The following is a 21,917-nucleotide window of genomic DNA, read 5'->3' on the forward strand; positions in this document are numbered from 1 at the left end:
TTGGTGGGGACTTAAGGTCAAGATGTAAGAATTGTCCTCTTCTTTTGGCAATCTCAAATTTTGGATTCCCAACTGAAGAAATCTTGGGGCTAATTCGTCAAAATTCTTGATCATCTGCAGTTGTAGGAGAATTCAGTGAGAACTAGTGATGATAGTTACAGCCTTTCAACTAGAAGCGAGAACTTAAAAATCAGTTTCTGATTTTAAAAGATCACTACAAAACAGTTGCCCATATTTTAAGTATGGCTTTAAATTGGGTTGGTGCTGCAAATATTTACTGTAGTACTATTTAATAGTTTCTCAATCTCACTCTGTTTTCTCTCATTGAGTTTTTTATTTTTAAAAGTAATATTTCATTTTACCTTTAGGAATAATTTTATGATAAGAGCTGATACAAGAAGTTACGGATGAACTTCAACTCAGTTTGTCCAACACATAGAATTTAAAGTAATTTTTTTCTTTCTTACATGCATGTCTCTAGCTTAGCAAATATTGATAAGCATTTAACCTTATCCGAGTATAACAGTGATTCCAATGAGATGACTCCAAGTTATGGATTAATATAAGCATTTGCAAGGTTAATATTCTTAGGCATATGGAGATTTAGTTAGTATATTTTTAAGAAATGAAAAATATACGCTAAGTTTTCATAGAACCATAATGATAAATGAATTTGAGTGTGATTTGAACTATTTAATTACATGAGTAACCCTTAGGTTGGGGTTCCCCCAACCCAAAATTCTTGCAGCTACATCTTTGGCAGATAATAATCAGTCCAGAAGATTGTTCTGGTTGGCTAAAGGGGGCATTATCTGAATAATTAAATTTGTAGGATTGGACCCTAAAACTGAAGCTACTTAAGTTAATTTGCTATGTTGGTTGTACTCTCTTTCAAATTCTTATTCTTACATAAAATTTAAAACTTTTAAAAAATCTTGACTGACACCTGGGTAGACCGATAATACCAGTTTGTAGTAAATTACCTATGGGGAGGAGAAAAGATGTACTTGTTGGCCGTGGCATGTACAGCAATTGCAGTCTGTGTGTGCCCTTCCCATTCCTGGCTTGCTTCTTCCTGCTTACACCGTTCCCTGTGCTGTGCTGGCGTAAGCGTTTGTGTGGCTTACAGCAAACCTATTTGGGAAGCTGTCATCACACACAGTGAGGGAGAAAGCGCAGGAGTCAGCAGGAGTGGCTTTTATAAATGTCTGCTTCACGTCCGGTCTAGTACAAATGTACATTTTCTCAGGGCTAAGCCAGAGTAAAAGGGTCTTGCGTTTCCTTTTTCCTTGCTCATGTGGGCCATTTATGGGGACACTTTCATATAGGGTTTTGCTGTTGCTGCAGTTGTGTCTATGGAATTACTGGTAGTAGCATGTTGTAAATCAGATTACAGAAATGTTAGAGGTGTAAAAAAAAAACAAAAAAACCCAAAACATAAACCTCTAAAAGAATGCTTGTTTACTTTGGGGGGGGGCATGTCCCCATTTAAAGGGTTGTTTTAGCATTCCAGTTGACAGTGCAGTCCCATTAACAGCTGCAGCAGCACTTTGATGTGGCAGTATTACGTGGTATGTGGACTGAGCAAGCTGCTGGGGGTGGGGCAGGAATTTCATGAACTAGCTCGCTTCTAGAAAATTATATTGTCAAATGATGTCTTAGGTGAATTGCACTAATGTTTACTTGTAAGAGGAGAACAGATGGGTCTTTTCACTCTGAAAAAAAGATACAGGAAAAAACCCTAGTGTTCTTGACCACCGCTATGGTTCACCAAAGGATAGACAGCTTTTCACACTGATGTGAACCGTTTCAACACATCATCGTATGTCGCATGCATTATGTTACTTTCCTCCTCAGAATTATTTTTCTACACTGATTTCTTTGTATCCCTTCCAACCAACTGAGCACTGTTTCAATCAGTAGAATGAAGCAGATAACCATTCTGGAGTACACATGTAGAGCTGAGCATGACAGTTGCTGTTTTAGATTCAATTGATACTGCAGACTTTAATTTTTTCTTGCGTAATTTTAACAGCCTGACCTGAGTCCCTCAGAGCAAGATGACAAGACTCCAGGGAGACTCCAGACTGTCTGGCCACCACCAAAAGCAAAGCACGAAGAAGTAAAAGTAGGATTAAAGTACACGGAAGCAGGTAAAACAAAGAGGTGAAGCATTTGCAGAAATTAGTTTCTGACATTTTTAATCTTGCTTAATACAGAGATGGTGATAAGTCACAATATCTTCTTATATGTGTTGTTTACTGCTAGTTATTAAGCATCTGATTTTTAAATGTAAATGGCTAAATCTGTGTTGAAATCTAAATGCTTGCTTGTAGAAATTCATGAGGAAAGAAGTGGGTTTTTTGATAAATCAGGTTATCCATTTCTAATAGGATTCTGTTCAAATGAGTGACAGAATAGTGAATGAATGGAAACCTGACTGCCTTTTCCATTGCCTTAGAATGCAGGGGACAGTGACCTGCCGGACTCTAGTCTGGCTGCAGATTTTCGTCAGGTAGCGTCCAGAATAAAAGTAATGAACACCATTACTGCAACTTGTCTATAAACAGAGGGATACTCATATCCACTCAGATCACTTTTATAGCTAGCCATGTATATTGTCCTGTACAAATATATGAGAGGGTATGTCTGAAGCGCAATGCTAACTAGTTATCAGGTAAGCTTTCCACAGAAAAATATTTCTTAATTTTTTGTTATTTAGACAAATACTTACATAACATATTTACAAGGGAAAAAGTGATTATTGTAGCCACTGCAACTCTGTTTCAAATTTGTATTCTTAAATATAAAACAGGAAGTCCTTGTTACTCAGAAATTAGTCATAAACTGTGGAATTGTCTGAAATATCAAAATGAAAGGCAATAGTCCATCTGTTCTTCATGTACCTGGAGATTTTAGAAAATACGACCTAGAAAGGATTAAGTGGAATTAAAAACCAAGCTTTTATACTACCTTGCTGTGAGAAATTTTACAGGGTAATGCTGTATGGTTCTTTCCAATTCCAGTGGATATCCATTTGGCCTTGTATATGAGAGAGAATAAATAGGAGTAGTAGATCTACTGTTTTGTATTGTTTAGTGTATTACTTCTTTCTCCCTCTTTCCTCAGTTTTCTCTGCCTTGATCTTCCTTTTTTATAAAGTGGGCATGATACTGGAAGCATAAAAGTTGCTGGAAGATTCAGAAAACTTGGTTTTGACAGGGACAACATGTTCCTAATACAGACAGAATTGAATTTACTGTGCATTTGATAGGCCTGAGGTGTGGGAGTCTATCACTGGATGACCAGGACAGGTAATCAGCTGTTGACAAGGAGTGCTACAGGCTCTTTCTGTTACTCTTAGATTCTTATTATAGGCTATATACTTGCTGTATTTAATTTTACCCAAATAAATATTTTTTCTCCTAATGACTGTAATTATCTGTGGCAAAAACATATGCTGAAATAAAGAAAGGAGAGGAAACTGAGTTAACAAAAGCTCCAGATTCTACTACTTGCGGAGAAATTAGGTCATGCTTTCCTGAAATTTGAATAGGAAGGACAGACTGGCTTAGAGCCCATGTAAATTGTTACTCTTTTGTTACTGTGATATTTTGGGTGGCAGTGTCATCAACATGCTGATGGTTAGTTTGCTAAGTCAAATTTTTATACAGACCAGATTCTGCAGTTCATTAGTCATTCCAGTGTCTGGCAGAGAGAGGCATTTGAATGAAAACAAACTGCTGGGGATTCAGCTCAGATGAGACAGAAGTGGTGCTTTTAAAGGGAGTAGGCAAAGACTGTATTTGCAGCATATGTTAGAAGTGCAGTAGAGTTTTAGGTGTACCTCAGTGATTAGCAGCAGGTTTGTGTTTCTTTCAGCTGTTCATGGATGCCCAGAAAGCAGTTGTTGGCAGCAAGGACACTGCAAGCAGTTGTAAGTTGCATATGGATCAGTTACATCTGCTTTTCTGAGTACTAGACTGACTGTTATAAAGCACTATGCGCAGGAATGAATGTATGCAGTCTCCTGTTCATAGAAGGAAGGTACTGTTCATAAGTAGTGCTGATATAATTAAAAAAACAGTTTGTAGTCAATGTTGGTCTTATTGCTGGGGGGCAGGGTTTGTGGGTTTTTTAATGAATATGAAAGTGGCAATACAGCATTACTTCTAAATTCAGTATCTTCTCTCTGACAGTGGTTGTTACCTTCAAAGCGCATGTGTATACTGCCATTTTTCCTCATGCCCCTTCCCATCCAAAATTCCCTCCCAGCCACCAGTATCTTAGGAACTTCTCGTCCAGAGAGTGGGCTTCTTAAAAATATGATACAAAGCAGGTTAATGATCACCGTTAAACTGACTGGTCTCAACCTGAAACCCTATTTCTTATCCCAGTGTCTTGTCCTGACGGCTAAGATCAAATGAAAAATTCTTGATTTCAGAATAGAGTTAAAAAATTGTGTGTGGCAGGGGTGTTTGTGATTCCAGTGTTCTTCCACTGATGTTCCTGGATAGATGATTACCTGTAACATAAAAAATGCTGAAGTGACTTGTTTTAACTTTCAGCCAGCGATTTATGTTACTGTTTTAATTTCTGTGATTAAGAGTTTCATCTACCAAAACAATAGGAATCTAGATACAAACTATAACAGTAGGCTGAATTATTAGGTAAGTATTCATTTAGCACAGCTTTATTTTAGGTTTAAACAAAATACATCTGTCACAAGTGTGATCACATCCAGGGATAAATCTGTGGACATAAGTCTTTGTACTTATTTTATGAGGAAGCATATAATTTTTTCATTTGTCATGAGAAATTAGTATTTAAAGTAACACTGAAAATTTGGAAGTTGGAATACTGTAATCTTTCTTACAATTCTGCACCAAGTCTTTGATTTACTTCCTTCATCACCATGCGCTATGGCAGCTATGACAGGAAGGTAGGGATATGGAGGGAGAGGATTCCTTTTTGATCTTTTCTCACCTCCTTGCCATGTTTTTCCTCATTGTTCTTGTTGCCTAGTGGAAGCAAGAAATTCAGGCTTAATTTGGCCTACGCAGCAGACATCACAGTGACTCATAGCAGCTTGGAGGAGTAGCTGACTCCCTCCTGAGGCTCATAGTCTGGCTTGATGTGTGGGAAACCAACTGAAAAGCAAATGGACATAACAAGGAACACGTGTGTGGGGCTGACTAGGCCTGTTAGGAATATTAGAAGTGAAAGAAGTTAGTGAACAAATATAACTCTGCAACAGGTTTTTTTCATGCCTTTGATAACATCTTGTGTAGTCATAGTATTGTCACCCCCAACACCCGAATCTTGAGTTGTAAATTTTGAATTAAAAGGATGATATTACGATATTTTGGCATATCTTATGTTTTCTTAATCCTTTAATTCCTCTGTTTCCATAGAGCAAGTGACTGCGTTGTCAACTGGCTCTCTGTAATTAACACAAGCTGCTTACATGGTTCTCTAGAGAAACTGGAACTTCTTTGAAGTGTGTCAGTCTAAAATAGCTGAAGTTCAGAAAGTCTGTATTACATTACACCATTTATATCCTGGAAGACTAGAAAAAGTGTATTTGAATTTATAGTTATAGGTTTATTCCATGGAAATATTTCCCATGTAATCAAAGACATTTCTGTGCATATTTCTCTGGTCCTAAAGTTCTGTTCTGTTTTCATTAGAAGTTTCTATTTCCTCCATAATTCTTAGAGATTTCTCCCATTTTTTTAAGCATTAAATGTGATAGAAATGTAGATGCGTAAGCTGTTACACATGGTGAATATACCTAGCCAGGTAGAGGAGACGAATTCATGTCTATACTGAGCAAACTCATCTGTGATACTAGATCACATAGAATCCACATATAATGAATGTCTCAGCTGCTGCTTATGACTAGATCAGCACTTACAGCCTCTCATGCCCAAGAAGAGGAGTTTAGACATGAATTCTGCTGCTCATAAAAGTACTTATGTTTCAAGAACAGTCTCCACATTAAGGTGGTATAGATATACAGTTCCTGTGATTCCTATTAAAAATTCATTTTTAACCATAAGGATCAACATAGTTCTCTTATATAAAACAGAGTTTAGTCTTTTGCTTAAGCAAAACAGAAATTTAAAAAGTGATAAGAGAGAAGTACTTGACATTCCAGCTGGAGAAAATGTTAAAAAAAAAAAATCAAGTTGAAACATTAATCCATTTAGTGCTTTTTTTCATTACATGTTTTCTTGTAACTTCAAATGTCTGTATTTAACATTAAAAAACCCTGTTTTCTCACAGTCTGTCTATTCATCATCCTTAAATCTGCAGTGAGGTAATGCTGTCTCTGCCACAATTTCTGTAACAATAGTCTGTGATGCTGTAAGCACAATTTTCAGGGTAGATAAGAAAATCAGTAGGTGACTGAGAAAGGTCGTATTACAAAAAGTGTCTAGATAAATGGTGAACGAAATACAAAATAATGGCAGAGGTTTATTGCCAATTCTCAAATATATTAAGGCCTTGGTCCCCTATAGTCTGGGTTCCCTGCAAGAAAATCACTTTATGGTCATGATGTAAATCCAGAGAATAACCAGCTTATGTGAGAGAAAGAAAGGCATAATGGTGTGAACAAAGAGATGAGAGATAAGAACGTAATTTCTTATGTTTCTTTAACATAAACTTCCTTTGTGGCCTTGAACAATTTGTGTTTGTCTCTAAAAAGACAGAATGCTTGATGTCGTTAGTGTCCTGAAGGAAGTTGTTGTAACAGTCGCTGCTAACAGTTGGTTTCATCTTAAAATTAGAAAAAATGACTTTTTTTTTTATTAATTTCAGTTTATTTAATTTCAGTATGGTATTTGGGGTTTAGTTCTGGTATTCTATTATACATTTTATTGTAATGAATTAGATAAAGCACAACTACAGCAAGCAGGATATTATGCATCGATTGAAGGTAGTGTTTTTGTGATTTAATGGTCACTGATCAATTTGATATGACCTCAGAGTGCAGGTGGGCTGCATAAAGGTTTTGTAAATTATTTTACTACATTTTACTGCATTTATTGTGCAGCTTGACAGGTGTATTTGGCTATGTCAGTGTTTCATATTCTGGCAAATACAGTAGCTTGTTACTGAGAAGCTGAGTTTTTTTATTACAAGCCAGATTGCTGTAGCCGTATTATATTCCTCTAGAGTAACAGTGACATTTTCTCCCCTTACTTCTGCCAACTAAAGCTATAATTTTATGGATTTGGAAGGTATTGAGCATAGTACTACTTCGAAATCTCAACATTCTCAGACAAATGGGTCGTGCATGTGCTGATCAACACAGCAGCCACTTTTCCAGATATCTTGCAGTCCTGTCTGCTAAGATTTACTTTGAAAATATTAAAAGAAAAACCCTCAAACACAAGCAAGCAACAGAAACTTCCTTTGCTTTTCTCTCCCCACCTTAGCTGATGCTGTCATTCATACTGTGCCTTGTGAGATAGGAACAAAAAGATAGGCACCTGTTAATGCTGAAGATTTTTTAAGGTGCTTGTGTTCCATTTCCAGCCCTTTTGCTGCCTTCTGGAATGACTTCAGGAAAGTTGTGAGACCTTTCCAAGCTTCAGTTTACCTATCCGTAAAATTGGGATAAGAATCCTGACCTATTTTTCAAGCCAAATTAAATTCCTTTTTCTGTTTATAGGCTATTAGCATGAGATAGAGATGCAGAATGGAAAAGAATACTTAATTCCTAAACTTAAATCTGCAAAAAATAACACAGTATGGTAACTGTGCTTACGGCCATATGATAAAATGTTCATGCCTTCCTATACACTGAGGATTATATTATTACAAGGTGGGGGGGAAGAAGAGTTATGGTCCACTTTTTCAATAAAAATCCCTGCTTTATTTCCATTATGCATACCATCTATAGAAACGTAGTAATTTTAGGAGACCTATTGTTTTTGAGTCTGGATGAATCTATTGCAGCAGATGCCTGACAACGACATGTTTTACACTATACAAAACCATATCTGGATTCCTACATCTGCGTAGATACCAGCGTGCTTAAGAATTCACATACAGAACAGCTTTGGTCCACTCAAAGTAGCAACTTGATTTTTAAACTACATTTTTCCTAGTGAGAAGGTTAATCTATTATCTGAATATAATGAAGGCAAGTTCTGTGAATTATTTCTTTTACTGTAGTTTTTATTTTGAAATGTAGGCACCACTGTGGGTCCTACCAATGTGATGTTGCAAAGGCCCAAAACAGTCACAGGGTTTTACAAGATGACTCTTGTTATATAATTGAAACACAGTGAAAGAGCAATTGTGTACAGCACAAGAAGAATGACTTTGTATTTTATTTCCATGGTTCTATTTCAAAATACATGAGGCTCTTTGTATAACAGAAATGCCTCTGAGTGTTACTGAATTCACTTTCCTGTTCTCCAGTCTGACTGTACACATGATCTGAAGTTCTGTTTGGCCCAGCTTTTGAACATGAGAGATTTAGATACTAGTCTAAATGAAACGCTGAGTCTGAACACCCTGATGCTTTCTGAAAATTTGCACCTGGATTTAGAACTGCTTTTTGGCTTTCTTTTTAATTAAATTCGGTATCACCCCTGCCAAGTTTGCCCCCTCTGCTACAGCACAGACACATACTCTTATCTGTAAAAAAAACAACCCTATTTATTTTACATTTCTTAGTTTTGTATATATCCATGTTTTAAGTTTGTTAACAGTTCTAAACTTGAGAATTGCTGAGAATATATTGGGGAAGTGGTGTGCCCATGTGTGTGTAGGCACACTCACCCACATACCCACCCACATTTGAATAAATATACACTTGTACTGCAGGTATAGTATGCATGCATTCTCAATATATGCTTACTATATATAGTATACAGTGATTGCAAAGCTGTTATAGATCTAGAGTAAGTGCTTTGTATTTTAAATTTGTGCTAGATGAAATAGGTAGTCTGTAACTCATCAAAGAAATTCTGTAACAAATTTGTTCCTTGTGTTTGCTGATAAGGTGTTATTTGTTTACCATATTGCATTGGTGAATGTGATCCTGTAATAGATTGGTTTTGTAAAAATGAAGTAGGACATTTATTGAGAAAGAAATCATGTTGAATGTCCCCAGCAGCAGTACCCCTAATGTTGCCTTCCTGGGAGGGTGAAAGTGATAAGCAAAGCTATTCATTTCTGCTCTCAGGTAAATGAACTGTAGCTGTAACCTCTCACAGGAGAGGAATGATCAAATAGATAAGTTACTCAGGTGACTGCTTCTGAATAGTGCTTTATACTGGTTTGCAATCAGAAAGAATAAGGACTATTTTCTTTATTTCCGTAACAGACAATCAAGGGGTTGTGGTATTTTCCTTCAGGAGGCTGCTTCTCTGTGTTATCGTTTTGTTGTTCTCAGGGAATTCAATGAGTGTTGTGAAGTTAATTCATTTTCTGTAGTAAGTTAACTCTTACATCTGCTGTATTATTTCAATATCCAGACAGTATTTAGATACTGGACTGTTGGCTTGTTTAGGACTGTTTATTCTCCCCATGTCCTTCTCCATCTGTCTCTCTTCCTCACATCTGACATATTTTCACTGTACCAGAATCTTTAAGGTGCTGAAAATCATTGAAATTTTAGACTTGGAGCGTTCTTCCTTAAAAGTCTAAAAAAAACCAAATTAAGTTGAAGTGAAGGATATCTGCTCATTTCCCAATCTGGGGAATTGACATCCTTATATGTATTGAATTACAGGGCTGTAAAACGGTTCAGGTTCAATGGGAAGTAAAGAAAGGAGGACGTAAAGGGATAGGTGGAATGGGGTGAAGGAAGAAGGATTAGAATAATGTGTCAAAACTACATTCAGTATTGTTTTAGCCAATCCCCTATCCCTAAAAAATAGGTAATTCTAAGAATTTCTTTAAGCACAAATCAATTTTAATTTCCTAGTTCTAAAAGCATGCTTAAATGCAAAACTTGTTCAAACTGGTGTTCAGAAAGTTTAAGGAAGTCTGTCAACTTTTTATAAACCTAAGCTTTGAGCCTTCACTAACCAATCATCTTGTAAAAAATCTGTAAGCCACAATTTGTCTACTTAAAGTGTTGCATTCATGTAGCATTTCAAATAAATGTTTGTATTTCTCCCAGTGTTACTTCTGTGTGAAAATTACATTTTATAAACACCATTCCAAGACTGAACAAATAACATGTTTTGAAAGTTGCTCATGACTATGTTTATTGGAAGAAAAGCCTGAACATTTGGTGCTTTTTAGGACTGTAGCCTGAAAAAGCCTGGAAGGTCCTATCAATGTGCCTGTAAAAGTAAATACATAAATAATAAAAAAGGTGCAGCTGTGGTGAGTAGATTCCCTTCTGACACCTGGTGGTTAAAGGGGAGAGCTACATAGGGAAATAATGGAGGAGGAAACAAAGACTATAGTAAAAGGGAATATTGAAAATGATGGGACCAAGGGTTACCAAGGAGGGAGAAAAGATTAAGAAACCATCACTATTCTGAAATTTAATGAATCAGCTCAATTAAAAGTTAATTATTTCCTTTATGCTACAGGGTGTGGTACATCTCAAGAGAGGTAGATTGCACTCAAGTTTTCCAGCTTTCATTCTCCAGTTACTTTTAAATTGTGTTAACATTATTTTGCATGTTTCCACATGAGTTTAATAGGTAAGACTTTTTACGAAAATTATGAATGTAATGACCAGAAGTGGCTATATAGGTCATTTATCTTCAAAGCTTCTACTTTCTACTAGAAGTTTTAAGATCATGGTAGAGAAAGTTCCTAAACTGCTAATGTAAAGTTTGAGGAGTAACTCATCTATTTGAAATGTGAGTTATGGACATCTCTGTGGGAAAGGTTTTCATATATGATTTTATTTAAAATTATTCAAGTAGGTAAGTTGTTTTATTATCAAAGAAGAAAAGGTAATTTTTGCACAGCACAGTTTTGAACACAAATAGAATACTGAATAATATTTGAGTGTGTATACTTGCTTTTTGCAACAGTTTTGGAGAATGAAAATTGCCATTTGAAACACTGTGACCCACTGTATCCAATATTCCCAAAGTTGTAGGTTAAATTTTCAGGTCACCAGATTTACTAGTGAACACTTGTACCTTTTCTTTTAGAAATGGTGATGAACAGTGCAGCTTGATCAGTGTTATGATAAAGATTTACATGACCATATATTGTGTATGTTCGTAAACATTGCTGCTCTGTATTCAGATCATTTCTGCGTGATTATACAACTGAACATACATTAAGCATCTGCATAAATTATATAGGTTGTCCAAAACATCCAGATTTTATTTCATGTTTGGTTTTCTGTGCATTTCTATGCATGCTATAGTGTGTATTTTCTTTGCAAAAGTGACACATGCCTCATACTTTACTAATCATTAGTAATATCTTATATGTTTTATTTCTGCCACCCAGTGGCATATGTCATACATCGGCCACTATTAGTGCACAGTCTATCTTTTTTTTTTAAAATGCATGTTTTAGAAACAACTTAAAAAGCAAAACAAGGAATTCCTGAAAGCGTTCCCACCCCAAACTTGTGTCTTCTAATCAGATTGTATGGAATGAATCTGTCAGAAGAGGCTAAGCTTTCTGATCTGCATTGCTCTCCTTGCCTTACCAAGCAACATGAAAAGACAACGAGTGAGCACCATTGTTATTTCCAATTGAAAATCTTGAGGAATGAATAAAATAAATTATTAATCATTCTACTGTGTGCAATATGCAATTCTGTATACTTATCGAGCTAAGAGCTTTATAGAGATATTTGCAAGTTTGTTTTCATAGTGTTACTGCATGTGGCCTATTGTTAACTAAGGAACATCCATGAGATTTTTTACATGATAGAAATTTATTTAAATACTTGCTATTTGATTTGATGGACAGTGCTGATATCTAGGTACACTTAAGAAATTAAGCAATTCATAAGCAGTTGATAATTTTTTGCAAGACAAAATGATATAAATGGGAGCTGAAAATACTGAATGAGGTATGTATTTGTAGTAATGAATAAAAAGCAGGGAGTCTGCCAGACTCCCTGCTAGGGTATGTATTTAATCAGTGTAAAAATATAAAGTCCCTGCGTGAAGCTTAAATACACTCTTACTTATGCTTTTGTCTCTAGCTCACCTAAAGCTTTACAAGGAGGGACCACCAGGTGGGTGGAACAGTGTAATGTTGTCCGTCTGTGTCTAGTCTTTGGTCTCTTTTGTTACTGTAAAGGCAGTATTTACCTTTCCTTGATGGAATAAAAATAGTAAAGGCAGAGTGTGCAGTACCTAATAAAGACTACAGAAGTTCTGTAATATAGATGAGAATCTGTTTTCAGAATTCTAGCTTACATTACTTCAGTTTCAGTGGCCGCCATCCCACTAAAGTGAGCGGAATGTAGGTTGATTTCTTTGACTGTCAGATCCATCCCACAATGCTGAGTGTGAAATTTTTGCAAAGTTAAGATTTGAAGCCTGAATGGAAGAACATCACAATTGAGAACTGGTGTATTACTTTCTCTTCTTCTCCCCCCCCCCCCCCCGCCCTTTTTCTTGTCTGCGAGCAAACTCCAGGTAAATGTAACCCATTTTAGAGATAATCTAATATGCCTAATAATTGGGCTTGTTATAATCTGGCAGGTGCTTATTCTAAAACTCTTTGAAGCAAAGACTGTATGTGTAGTGAAAACTGAGCTGGAAAAGTTCTTTCTGAGTTGGTGGGCTATGGTCCTCTACTGTGAGGTATATCTTACATAAAACTGAGGTAACAGCTAAATTTAAGCAAAAGACAAGGTGAGTTGAATTAATAAATGATGAAAAATATTGTAGCAGCATACTTTAACTGATTTGAATAATTATTGCATATCAAAAATGGGAACTGAAGCTTTTTGTATGAGAACTGAATGTGCCCTGTTTACTAGTTTAGTACTAGTCAGTTTGGAAGGATTAAAGGGATGATGGCTTTTTACTTTTCCATAATCTTGATGTATTTGGACACACACTGGTCCTGATTCAAAACAAGAGCACATTTAACGCTGCCAAAGAAATACAATAAAATCCCATTGAAAACTGTGTGAGGGCTAATTAGATGCTAACTGATAATGCCATTAGCAATGAATCAGTAGGGATGTCTTCTGAAGGAAAAGGGGATTTAATTGTGCTTTAAGAAAGGGAATGAACAATATTAACCTCATTTATGGAAGTTTATTTCAGATATAGCCCCTGCTGTGTCCTTCTGCATTTTCTTGCTCAGTTTTGTATCCCACCAAGAGCAGGACACACAGAGCCCTGGCCATTGTTGGATTGCAAATGAAGCTTAAGGAACTTATTTTGTACAAACTCTTGTGGCTTGGAAACTCCTGTGAAGCAGTGCTTTCGAATTACTGAATTATTATTGAATGTGTGATAACTAACTGAAGCTGAGTTGGAACTCAGTTTATTTTAAAAGAGGATTTTCTGATAGCATTCCTCTTTTTTTCTACAACGACTTGTCACATCTGCAATCGCTTGCTGAAGTAACTGACATAACTAAGGCATGTTTCGAAGCATTTATATTTTTCCCTGTATGTGGGAATGAGAGGAAGCAACATATTCTGGAGGGTCCTTGTATGACAGCTGAGATAGCAGGTGGGTTTTGTGGTATTTTAGGTGGAGACCAACTAGTTTAATTCTGGTGTCATGAAGGTGGTGAACCTGTGTACTTTTTATAAGTGTGCTGCTTTTTTTGATATTGAGTTTATATAATCCATAACGTACATGAAGTACTCTGAAATTTCAGTCTGCCTTTTTTGCTAAAATAAATATTTGAATAAAAGCTTCCTAATGAGATTCTCAAATGATGAAATACCAACTCCCTAGTGATTAAAGCACCCTTTGTGAAAAACAAGAAGTTGTTTCTGAGTCCTCCTTTTAGTGTAATGTATTGCCTCAGTATCTCTAGCCTGTCTTCTCCTTTATTTCTGTAAGTTAAGAAACTTGTCATTACACTGTGTATGGGTGATCATTATTTGTTTAATCATTAAGCAGTTTCCTGTTCTCATGCTTTTCAAACAATTACAGTATAGCAATCTGCTGAGTTAAAACTTTCTAAGGATTAAGAATAGTTTCCTTTTTTTTTGATCTTTTTTTGTAGTTGAGTTAGGAATGCTAGGTGTTGTTGGTGAATATTCAATGTGATTATTGTACAAGACTTATAAACAAATGTTATGACCAGGATAAACTCTTGGGATAAACACTGAAGAACAAGTTAGTCCTTAATTCTACCATTTAGATGGTGATGCAAGTGGACATCACATTAGAAGAAATAAATCCAAAGGACTTTGACGCCCTGTCCTATTCCCTTTGAAGTTTCATAATGAGAGTACACTCATGTTTGTTACAGCTGCATGAATACTTCTTAGGGAATAAAACAGTGTTCAGGCATTTTGCATTGATTAAAGCAACTTATATTGGAATTTGTTAGAATTGCCCTGCACATACCATCAGCGATCTTGGGGTAGGAAAGTTACATTGTCCATATAAACTGTCATTAAGTGGACTTCTGAAGTGTCTGGTCTGACAGACTCATCTCTCCCTGACAATTCAATTGCTAGCATTTCCCATTTCCCTCACTCAAAGTAGGCCCTACGTTTACAGGACACTGGTGGTGGTGGGGAGGTCCTGGAAACACTTAGGTATTAGGTATTTAGAGTTACAGGCCACTCATGTGATTTACTGCCTGCCTGGAGACTGGGCAAATGAGCAAGCTATTATGTTTGCGCATGCCATAAAAATCTCATATTTTTTCCCTCCTTTCCAATGGAACACATAAGTAAACAACGTCTTAGAATTGTTTGTGGAACAGAAAAAGAAAATCGTACCACTCGTGTCTACCCTAAAAAGCTGGGGTTCTGAGGTGAAGGAATTCTGGCCTACACAACTTCTTGCTTCAGATTTTGAAGGTCTTCTGAATTTGTAACTAAAAAGATTAGAGATGTAATTATTTGGGAGTTCTGTGTGTTTTAAAGAAGCCAGCTCAAACTAAACCCTCTATTCAATATCCTTAACACCTCGATATCCTAGCTCAGCTTTCTCTGTAGAAACCATAGACGCAAACACGCCCACGGAAGTTACAGGTGAATTGCCCGGAGACCGTGTTTATCCTAGAAGGTCAGGATAAATGCTAAAGCTGAACAGTTGGGGCAGTAAGTACTGATGGACTCATTCACATTCAGGTATCAAGGGCCTAATAATACTAGAATATGCTGCTATTTTAGGTACTTGGGTTTTATGATTATTAAGGGTAGATTTGAGCAGTCCTGTGTTATACATTTTATTTGGAAGATTAGCTTTGAGGGCCAAAATTTTAGAAAACAGTGCTGTAAAAATTAGTCCAGTATATTGAATACGACTTCCTTTGTTTCAGATTATTTTGTGTTAAAGTTTAAAACTCCTAGTTATAAAATACAGTAACTATTAAAAAGTATGTCCTTTTTGTATAACTTACATCAGAATAAGCAACCTTTCTCTATTGCCTTACCTTTTTCCCCATATGTAAGTTTTGGTATCTGTCAACTTTTTGGGTTCCAGGTACTTTTGTTTTTAAATTGCTATTCAAGAGAACGTGAATAAAACCTTCTGCTGTCATACCTGTACACCCCTTATGTTCTTTAGTGTATTTGTACACTCTTTGCTCCAGCAGATGTGATGTATAAATGGTTGCAGGCATTTGTCCACTGTTTCACAATACATGATACTCTGTTGTTTTCACACAGTTGATGTCTGTGATTCTATAATGAATTCAATTTCTGCCATCTTAGAGCATTTTAGGCCCTTTGTTCACCTCTTGTCCATCTTAATTATTCACCCATTTTTAATTGTTTGGGTTTGCTTCTTCAGCTTTTCCATTGTGCTTCCACAATAATTCTCTTATCTGTTTACTTACTATGCAATTACAGGACACAGAGTTGCTTCCTCCTTGCAGTGGGTATTTAGTTAAAACACAATCTTATTTCCTTCTTGCAACACATTACTTTGTTGTAGGTGTTAATTCCATGCTTTAACTGGAGCATTTCAAATGTTGTAGTACCTTGTGATAACAAAAATATTATTTAAAAATCCTTGCTTTTAGATCCAGATTTCTTTTCCTGATACACTGGTATCTTTTTTGTCAATGTTACCTTTATATGATCCATATTGCCAACATACTTTAAAATCATGAAGGAGACTGATACCAAATCTGGAAGTTAGCTAAGAAAGAATGTTACCAGATTTGCACTGGTTCTGTCTTTGCAATGTTCAATGCTGATCAGATAAAACACTAGTTATAATTTTTCCAGCACTTGTGTGTAGGCTGAACCAAATATAGTGTGACTGGAAGTAAAGTTGTGATACTTTCTAATATTGACTATATCTATGGGTGGCAGAACAGGATCAGGACGTTAGTCTAGTTGATCAATCCAGAAATTGTAGGGTTTTTTTCCCAAGCACATTCTAAAAACATACAGTTGAACAAGGAAATTTCAAATGTATATATTACTATCAAACAAAATTTAACAAGCTAATCATTAGGAAAAAGGTAAGACAAAAAACTGTATTAAAGTAAAAATCTAGATGAAAAACTAATGAGATAACAAGTTCACATCCAGAATAAAAGAACAGTATATCTATATCTATAAATTAGTGAATTATAGTTTGACTTCAGAAAAAAAAAAAAAAAAAAAAAAATGTTATTAATGGAGTACAGAACTGCCACCCAGTGGAAGTGACTAATTTTACATTTTCTCAGTCTCCTTCAGATTTTCAAGAAATCAGACATCTATTTTCTTGTCAATGGAATGTATAATATATTTACTCATTATGGAAATTATTCCAAATTTTCTTAGTTTAATCATAATTATATTTATCTACAGTAGAGAATAATGTTTCAAACAATACAAAAAAAGGACAGTTATGATTTTACAGGAGATAACATTTAATGTACAGTGAACATTGCAATGCATATATGGAGCTAGATTTAAAAAAGCTCCATGTATGTCTTGTCCTGGGGAGCCCAGAACCAGACGCAGCACTCCAGCTGTGGCCTCACCAGTGCTGAGTAGAGAGGGGAAGGATCTCCTCCCTCGACCTGCTGGCAAGAGTCCTCCTAACACAGCCCAGGACACTGTTAGCTGCCTTTGCTGCGAGGGCATGTTGCTGGCTCATGTTCAACTTGGTGTCCCCCAGGTCCTTTTGTGCAAAGCTACTTTCTAGCCATTTAGCGCCCAGCACGTCCTGGTGCCTGGGGTTGTTCCTTCCCAGGTGCAGGACTTTGCACTTCCCCTTGTTGAACTTCATGAAGTTTCTGTCAGCCCATTTCTCCAGCCTGTCGAGGTCCTTCTGAATACCAGCAAGAGCCTCCAGCTTATGAGCCACTCTTCCCAGTTTTGTACTGCCAGCAAACTTGCTGAAGGTGCAAACACTCTACACTCTGCACATATTCATAAAAGAACTGGAGAAGTGTGACTTGAGAAGCGGAAGCTTGCAGCTGATGTGAAGTTAGTAAGAGTAGTAAAGATGCAAATTTAGCATTCTGTCATCAGAATGCAAATTTTTGTCATGAGAATTAAAAAAAAAAAGGTAAAAAAATTCTAAGATTGAAGTACTATGCAATAAAATGGCAAAGGAAATCCAAAATATAGAACTATTAAGAAGTGCACTTGAGGAAAAAAATCCTAAATACATATAGAGATTAATGAACTCTGATCTGATCATTACTCTTTAAAAACAAGACCTTGATGTTAAAATAGATCTTGGGAAATGTCAGTTCAGTGCTTGGTAGTGATCAAAAAGCAACTGAAGTGGTAGGAAGTAGTAGGAAAGGAATAGAAGATAAAATCTTCTAGATCATCATAATGCCATTGTATAAATGTCCACATTTTGAATTTTGTGGGAAACTCTAGTTTTGTTAACTCAGAAAGGTTACAGTAGAACTGTGAAAGGTTCAGGGAAGGACAGCAAATCTGATCAACAATATGGAACATGTTCCTTATGAGGAAAGCCTATGTAGACTAATATTCTTTCAACTGGAGAAGAATCAGTCAAGGGGGTCAGTCAATTTGGAGATCTCTCAAATCATAAGAAACAGCAAATGGGTAAATGGTGAACAGTCATTCACTGTTTCTTCCAGCACGGGAATTGGAGGCATCAAATGAACCTAACAGGTGCAGATTCAAAATAAACAAAAGGGTCTTTACCTAGTGTGCAATTAGTTCTTTGCTGCGGGACATTGTCTGCTTGCAGGAGTTTTAAAATCAGCAATGCACATTCATGGAAGAGGAATCCACTTGCAAACTATTAAATATGCAAACAACTTCTCTGGTTTAGAAAGTTCCTGAATTGCAAATCAGGTTGCTGGAAGAGCGTACTGGAAAAGTACTACTACCTTTTTGCCATTTTTTAATTTTTTTTTTGGAGTTAGAGCTGGTTGGAGTTGAATCTGTGCAGTGAGATTGTTTACTTTTTTGCTTGCTTGCCTTATGTAAAGGACTAACATTTTAAATTCTTTTCTCAGTAATGAAATCCCAATTTGCTTGTGGTCATTTTTCAGGATAGGAGCACTTGCCATCTGATTTGTATCTGATTTGTTTGTTTCAAAAGCCCTTCAGAGTAATACCTACATTAGGGATAGCTAACTTACGCCCTGCAGCCACTGTCTTCCTGGCAGGCTGTTTGGAGACCAGGCAAGTACAACAGGATGTTTGTACAATCATCCTTCTGTTATCCAGCGTAATGAAAGACTTAAAACCTCAGAAAATACAAACCCTCTGACATTACACGAACTAGGGGATGTGCTGGCATGGAATAAAAGTCACCTTGTGACACAAGATCAGCTTGGATATATAACGTAGGGTGTAAAGAACAGGGAGCCAGGCTCTTTTCAGTGGTGCCCAGTGACGGGACCAGTGTGAGCACACGCTGAAACACAGAAGGGTCCAGCTAAACAACAGGAAACACTTTCTCACTGTGAGGGTGACTGAGCACTGGCACAGGTTGCCCAGAGAGTATGAGGATGGAAGCATTCCAAAGCTGTCTGCACATGGTCCTGGGCAGCCAGCTCTAAGGGGAGGTAGGACCAGATGACCTCCAGAGGTCCCTTCCAGCCTCAGCCGTTCTGTGGTTCTGTGATTAGAAGCTTTATTTCCGTGTCGGTCTTGAAGGTCCTTAAGGTATTGCAGCACCAAGAAGTGGGAGGTCATACAGTTCAGTTGCAACCTTGTATCTCAGCTGGCTCTGAGAACTATCTACATATGTTCATGTGTCTTAACTAATAAGGCTGGATGAGTTACAATGATTATGTGAGAATCAGTCTGGCTACACACAGAACTGTATCAGATTTCTTAAACTCTGGCATAGTTGATTTGTAACCTAGACAAATCACTCATTGATAATTTAGAGTTTACTGTATTTCTGGATTGTTTCTGTAGTCTAGATGAATCTGTTTAGTGAGTTGAATGGAATTTAAGAACTTGGTAATTTAAAGCATGACTTACATTTTGTTCGCAATACAGTTCCTTACATTAACATGTCATTATTGTTTACTTTGCTGTTGTGATTTTACCGTTCTAAGCAGCATCCTAATGCCATTGCATAATTAAACTTCATTATTATGTTGCCAGTGTGTTCAGAAACTGATTTTTGGAATTATATGGATGCGATTATTCTTTCTAGTCAAGTTCTTCAGTGTTTTAATGATTGAGATTGCCGTTTCTGTGTGCAGGATATTTTCTTGGGATGTTCACTATCCATGTAGAATTATACCAAATTAAGGTGACTTCACAAAAAATGTGAAAGGAATGGACATGAGTTACTTTATATTACACAAAACTATAATTGTGGTGTGATATCTTTTTCATTATAATATCTTAACGCACAAAAATAAATGTTTGCTTGAGAAGAATTAAAAAGATACTTTGCCGGGTGTCAGCTTCTATCCAATAGATAGTTTCTTCTAGTTAAAAAAGAAATCAAAAGAAGCTTATGCTGTAGAATGTCAGTTTATTGCATAGTAGACAATCTATTAAGTATTTTACACTCTATCGATTTATGATACACTTGCTTTTCTGCAGTAGCAATGTTTTAAGTAATTAATTAAGCTTATTAATTCTTTGTCCTGGTTTCAGCTGGGATAGAGTTAACTGTCTTCCTAGTAGCTGGTACAGTGCTATGTTTTGAGTTCAGAGCGAAGAATGTTGATAACACTGATGTTTTCAGTTGTTGCTCAGTAGTGTTTAGACTAATGTCAAGGATTTTTCAGCTTCTCATGCCCAGCCAGTGAGAAAGCTGGAGGGGCACAAGAAGTTGGCACAGGACACAGCCAGGGCACCTGACCCAAACTGGCCAACGGTGTATTCCATACCATGTGACGTCCCATCCAGTATAGGAACGGGGAAGTGGGGGGCAGGGATTCGCCGCTCGGGGACTGGCTGGGTGTCGGTCGGCGGGTGGTGAGCAATTGCACTGCGTATCATTTGTACATTCTAATCCTTTCATTATTGCTGTTGTCATTTTATTAGTGTTATCATTATTATTAGTTTCTTCTTTTCTGTTCTATTAAACCGTTCTTATCTCAACCCACGGGTTTTGCTTCTTTTCCCGATTTTCTCCCCCATCCCACTGGGTGGGGGGGGAGTGAGTGAGCGGCTGCGTGGTGTTTAGTTGCTGGCTGGGGTTAAACCACGACATTCTTATAAACTAGTACTTTTAAAGCATATTTTTAAAGAATAACTGAACCATAAAAGAATTGCTACTCACTATCTTCTGCTTTAGAACAAAGATTAAACAAAGCAATCTCTAGAACTTATTTTGGAGCTTTCAGCTAGGAGAAGTAATGAAAAACACATGCCAACTTAAATAACTTAAAATGATGGTATCTTGCAAAATGTCTGTCACAAAAATGGCATATACTTAATTTTTAAAAAATTCTTTAACTTTTTATGCTGTATTAAGTTTCATCCATGGGGGGGGTTTCCATCATTCTCTGACTGCACAAACATTTGTACCAAGATAAGAAAATAAGCAACAGAGGGTTGGGAATGGGTAGACATGGTGAAAAATCTGCTTTTGGTGCCAGTGCAAGTCTATGTCAGCATATGTGAACTATGACTCTCTTACCCAAATCCCAAAGAATGTTAAGCATTGGGCAATTCCACATAGAAAGTAGATCTTTTGTTTAGATCTGTAGATCTGTATCCTTCTGTTAGCCAAACTAAGAACTGATCGTTACCAGCATTTTCAAAGCCTGCTGTTTGCTTCAGTTACCATGTGACCTTAAAGAGCTGAACTTCAAGTCAGGATGTTCATAAGGTTCATGCCCTGCAAACTGAGTGCTTAACCAGCTGAGGTGCCAGATGGGTCACAACTTTTTCTGGGGACCTGAGGCAGCTCTTTTGTTAGTCCTCTTTAGGTGAATGGATAAGCATAGCCTGTGTCCAGAGGGAGTATCAACCAGTCAAAGGAATTAACAGCAGAAAATCTAAAAGTCTGTAGACCTAACCGGTTGTGATTCCAGCAGAGCAGTCAGGCAATTTTTCCATGCTGGAAAGCTCTAAGTAGAGGCCTGTTTAGAGAAGAAGGAGGACTTTAGATAGGTACTATTACTAGTTGGAATCACCCAAGTTTTTTATTTTGTGTCTTGTAAAATATCAATCCCTTTTCCTTTTGATTTTGTATATCTATTCAGCTACTTGCATGTAGCTTCACCTGTGTTTGAAAAAAATGGCTTTGCATTAAAATCTTCCACGTCATACAGATTTCAGGGTGATGACCAGTTATCTTTCCTTTCCTTTTTTCTCCATGTGCTCTCAAGAGAAAAAAAGAAGAAAAAAAAAAAAGAAAAAAAAGCACCTAAGCACTGGAGTATTGTACTGGTCTGGT

At 36.8% G+C, this 21,917-nt stretch overlaps 1 protein-coding gene across 6 annotated transcripts in view; it reads left to right on the forward strand.

Moving 5' to 3' along the window:
• FMN1 (formin 1) overlaps positions 1-21,917 on the forward strand; it is a 209,676-nt gene that overhangs the window by 59,674 nt on the left and 128,085 nt on the right. For 4 of the 6 annotated variants that reach the window (XM_052782471.1, XM_052782469.1, XM_052782470.1 and 1 more), the window contains 2 exons: positions 2,036-2,153; positions 12,161-12,193. In XM_052782471.1, coding sequence (XP_052638431.1) covers positions 2,036-2,153; positions 12,161-12,193 — 151 coding nt within the window. The remainder of the gene's footprint in view (positions 1-2,035; positions 2,154-12,160; positions 12,194-21,917) is intronic. The other 2 variants (XM_052782473.1, XM_052782475.1) reach the window with 1 other exon arrangement.

Source organism: Harpia harpyja, chromosome 3 (assembly GCF_026419915.1).
Source record: "Harpia harpyja isolate bHarHar1 chromosome 3, bHarHar1 primary haplotype, whole genome shotgun sequence".
Taxonomy (NCBI): Eukaryota; Metazoa; Chordata; class Aves; order Accipitriformes; family Accipitridae; genus Harpia; species Harpia harpyja.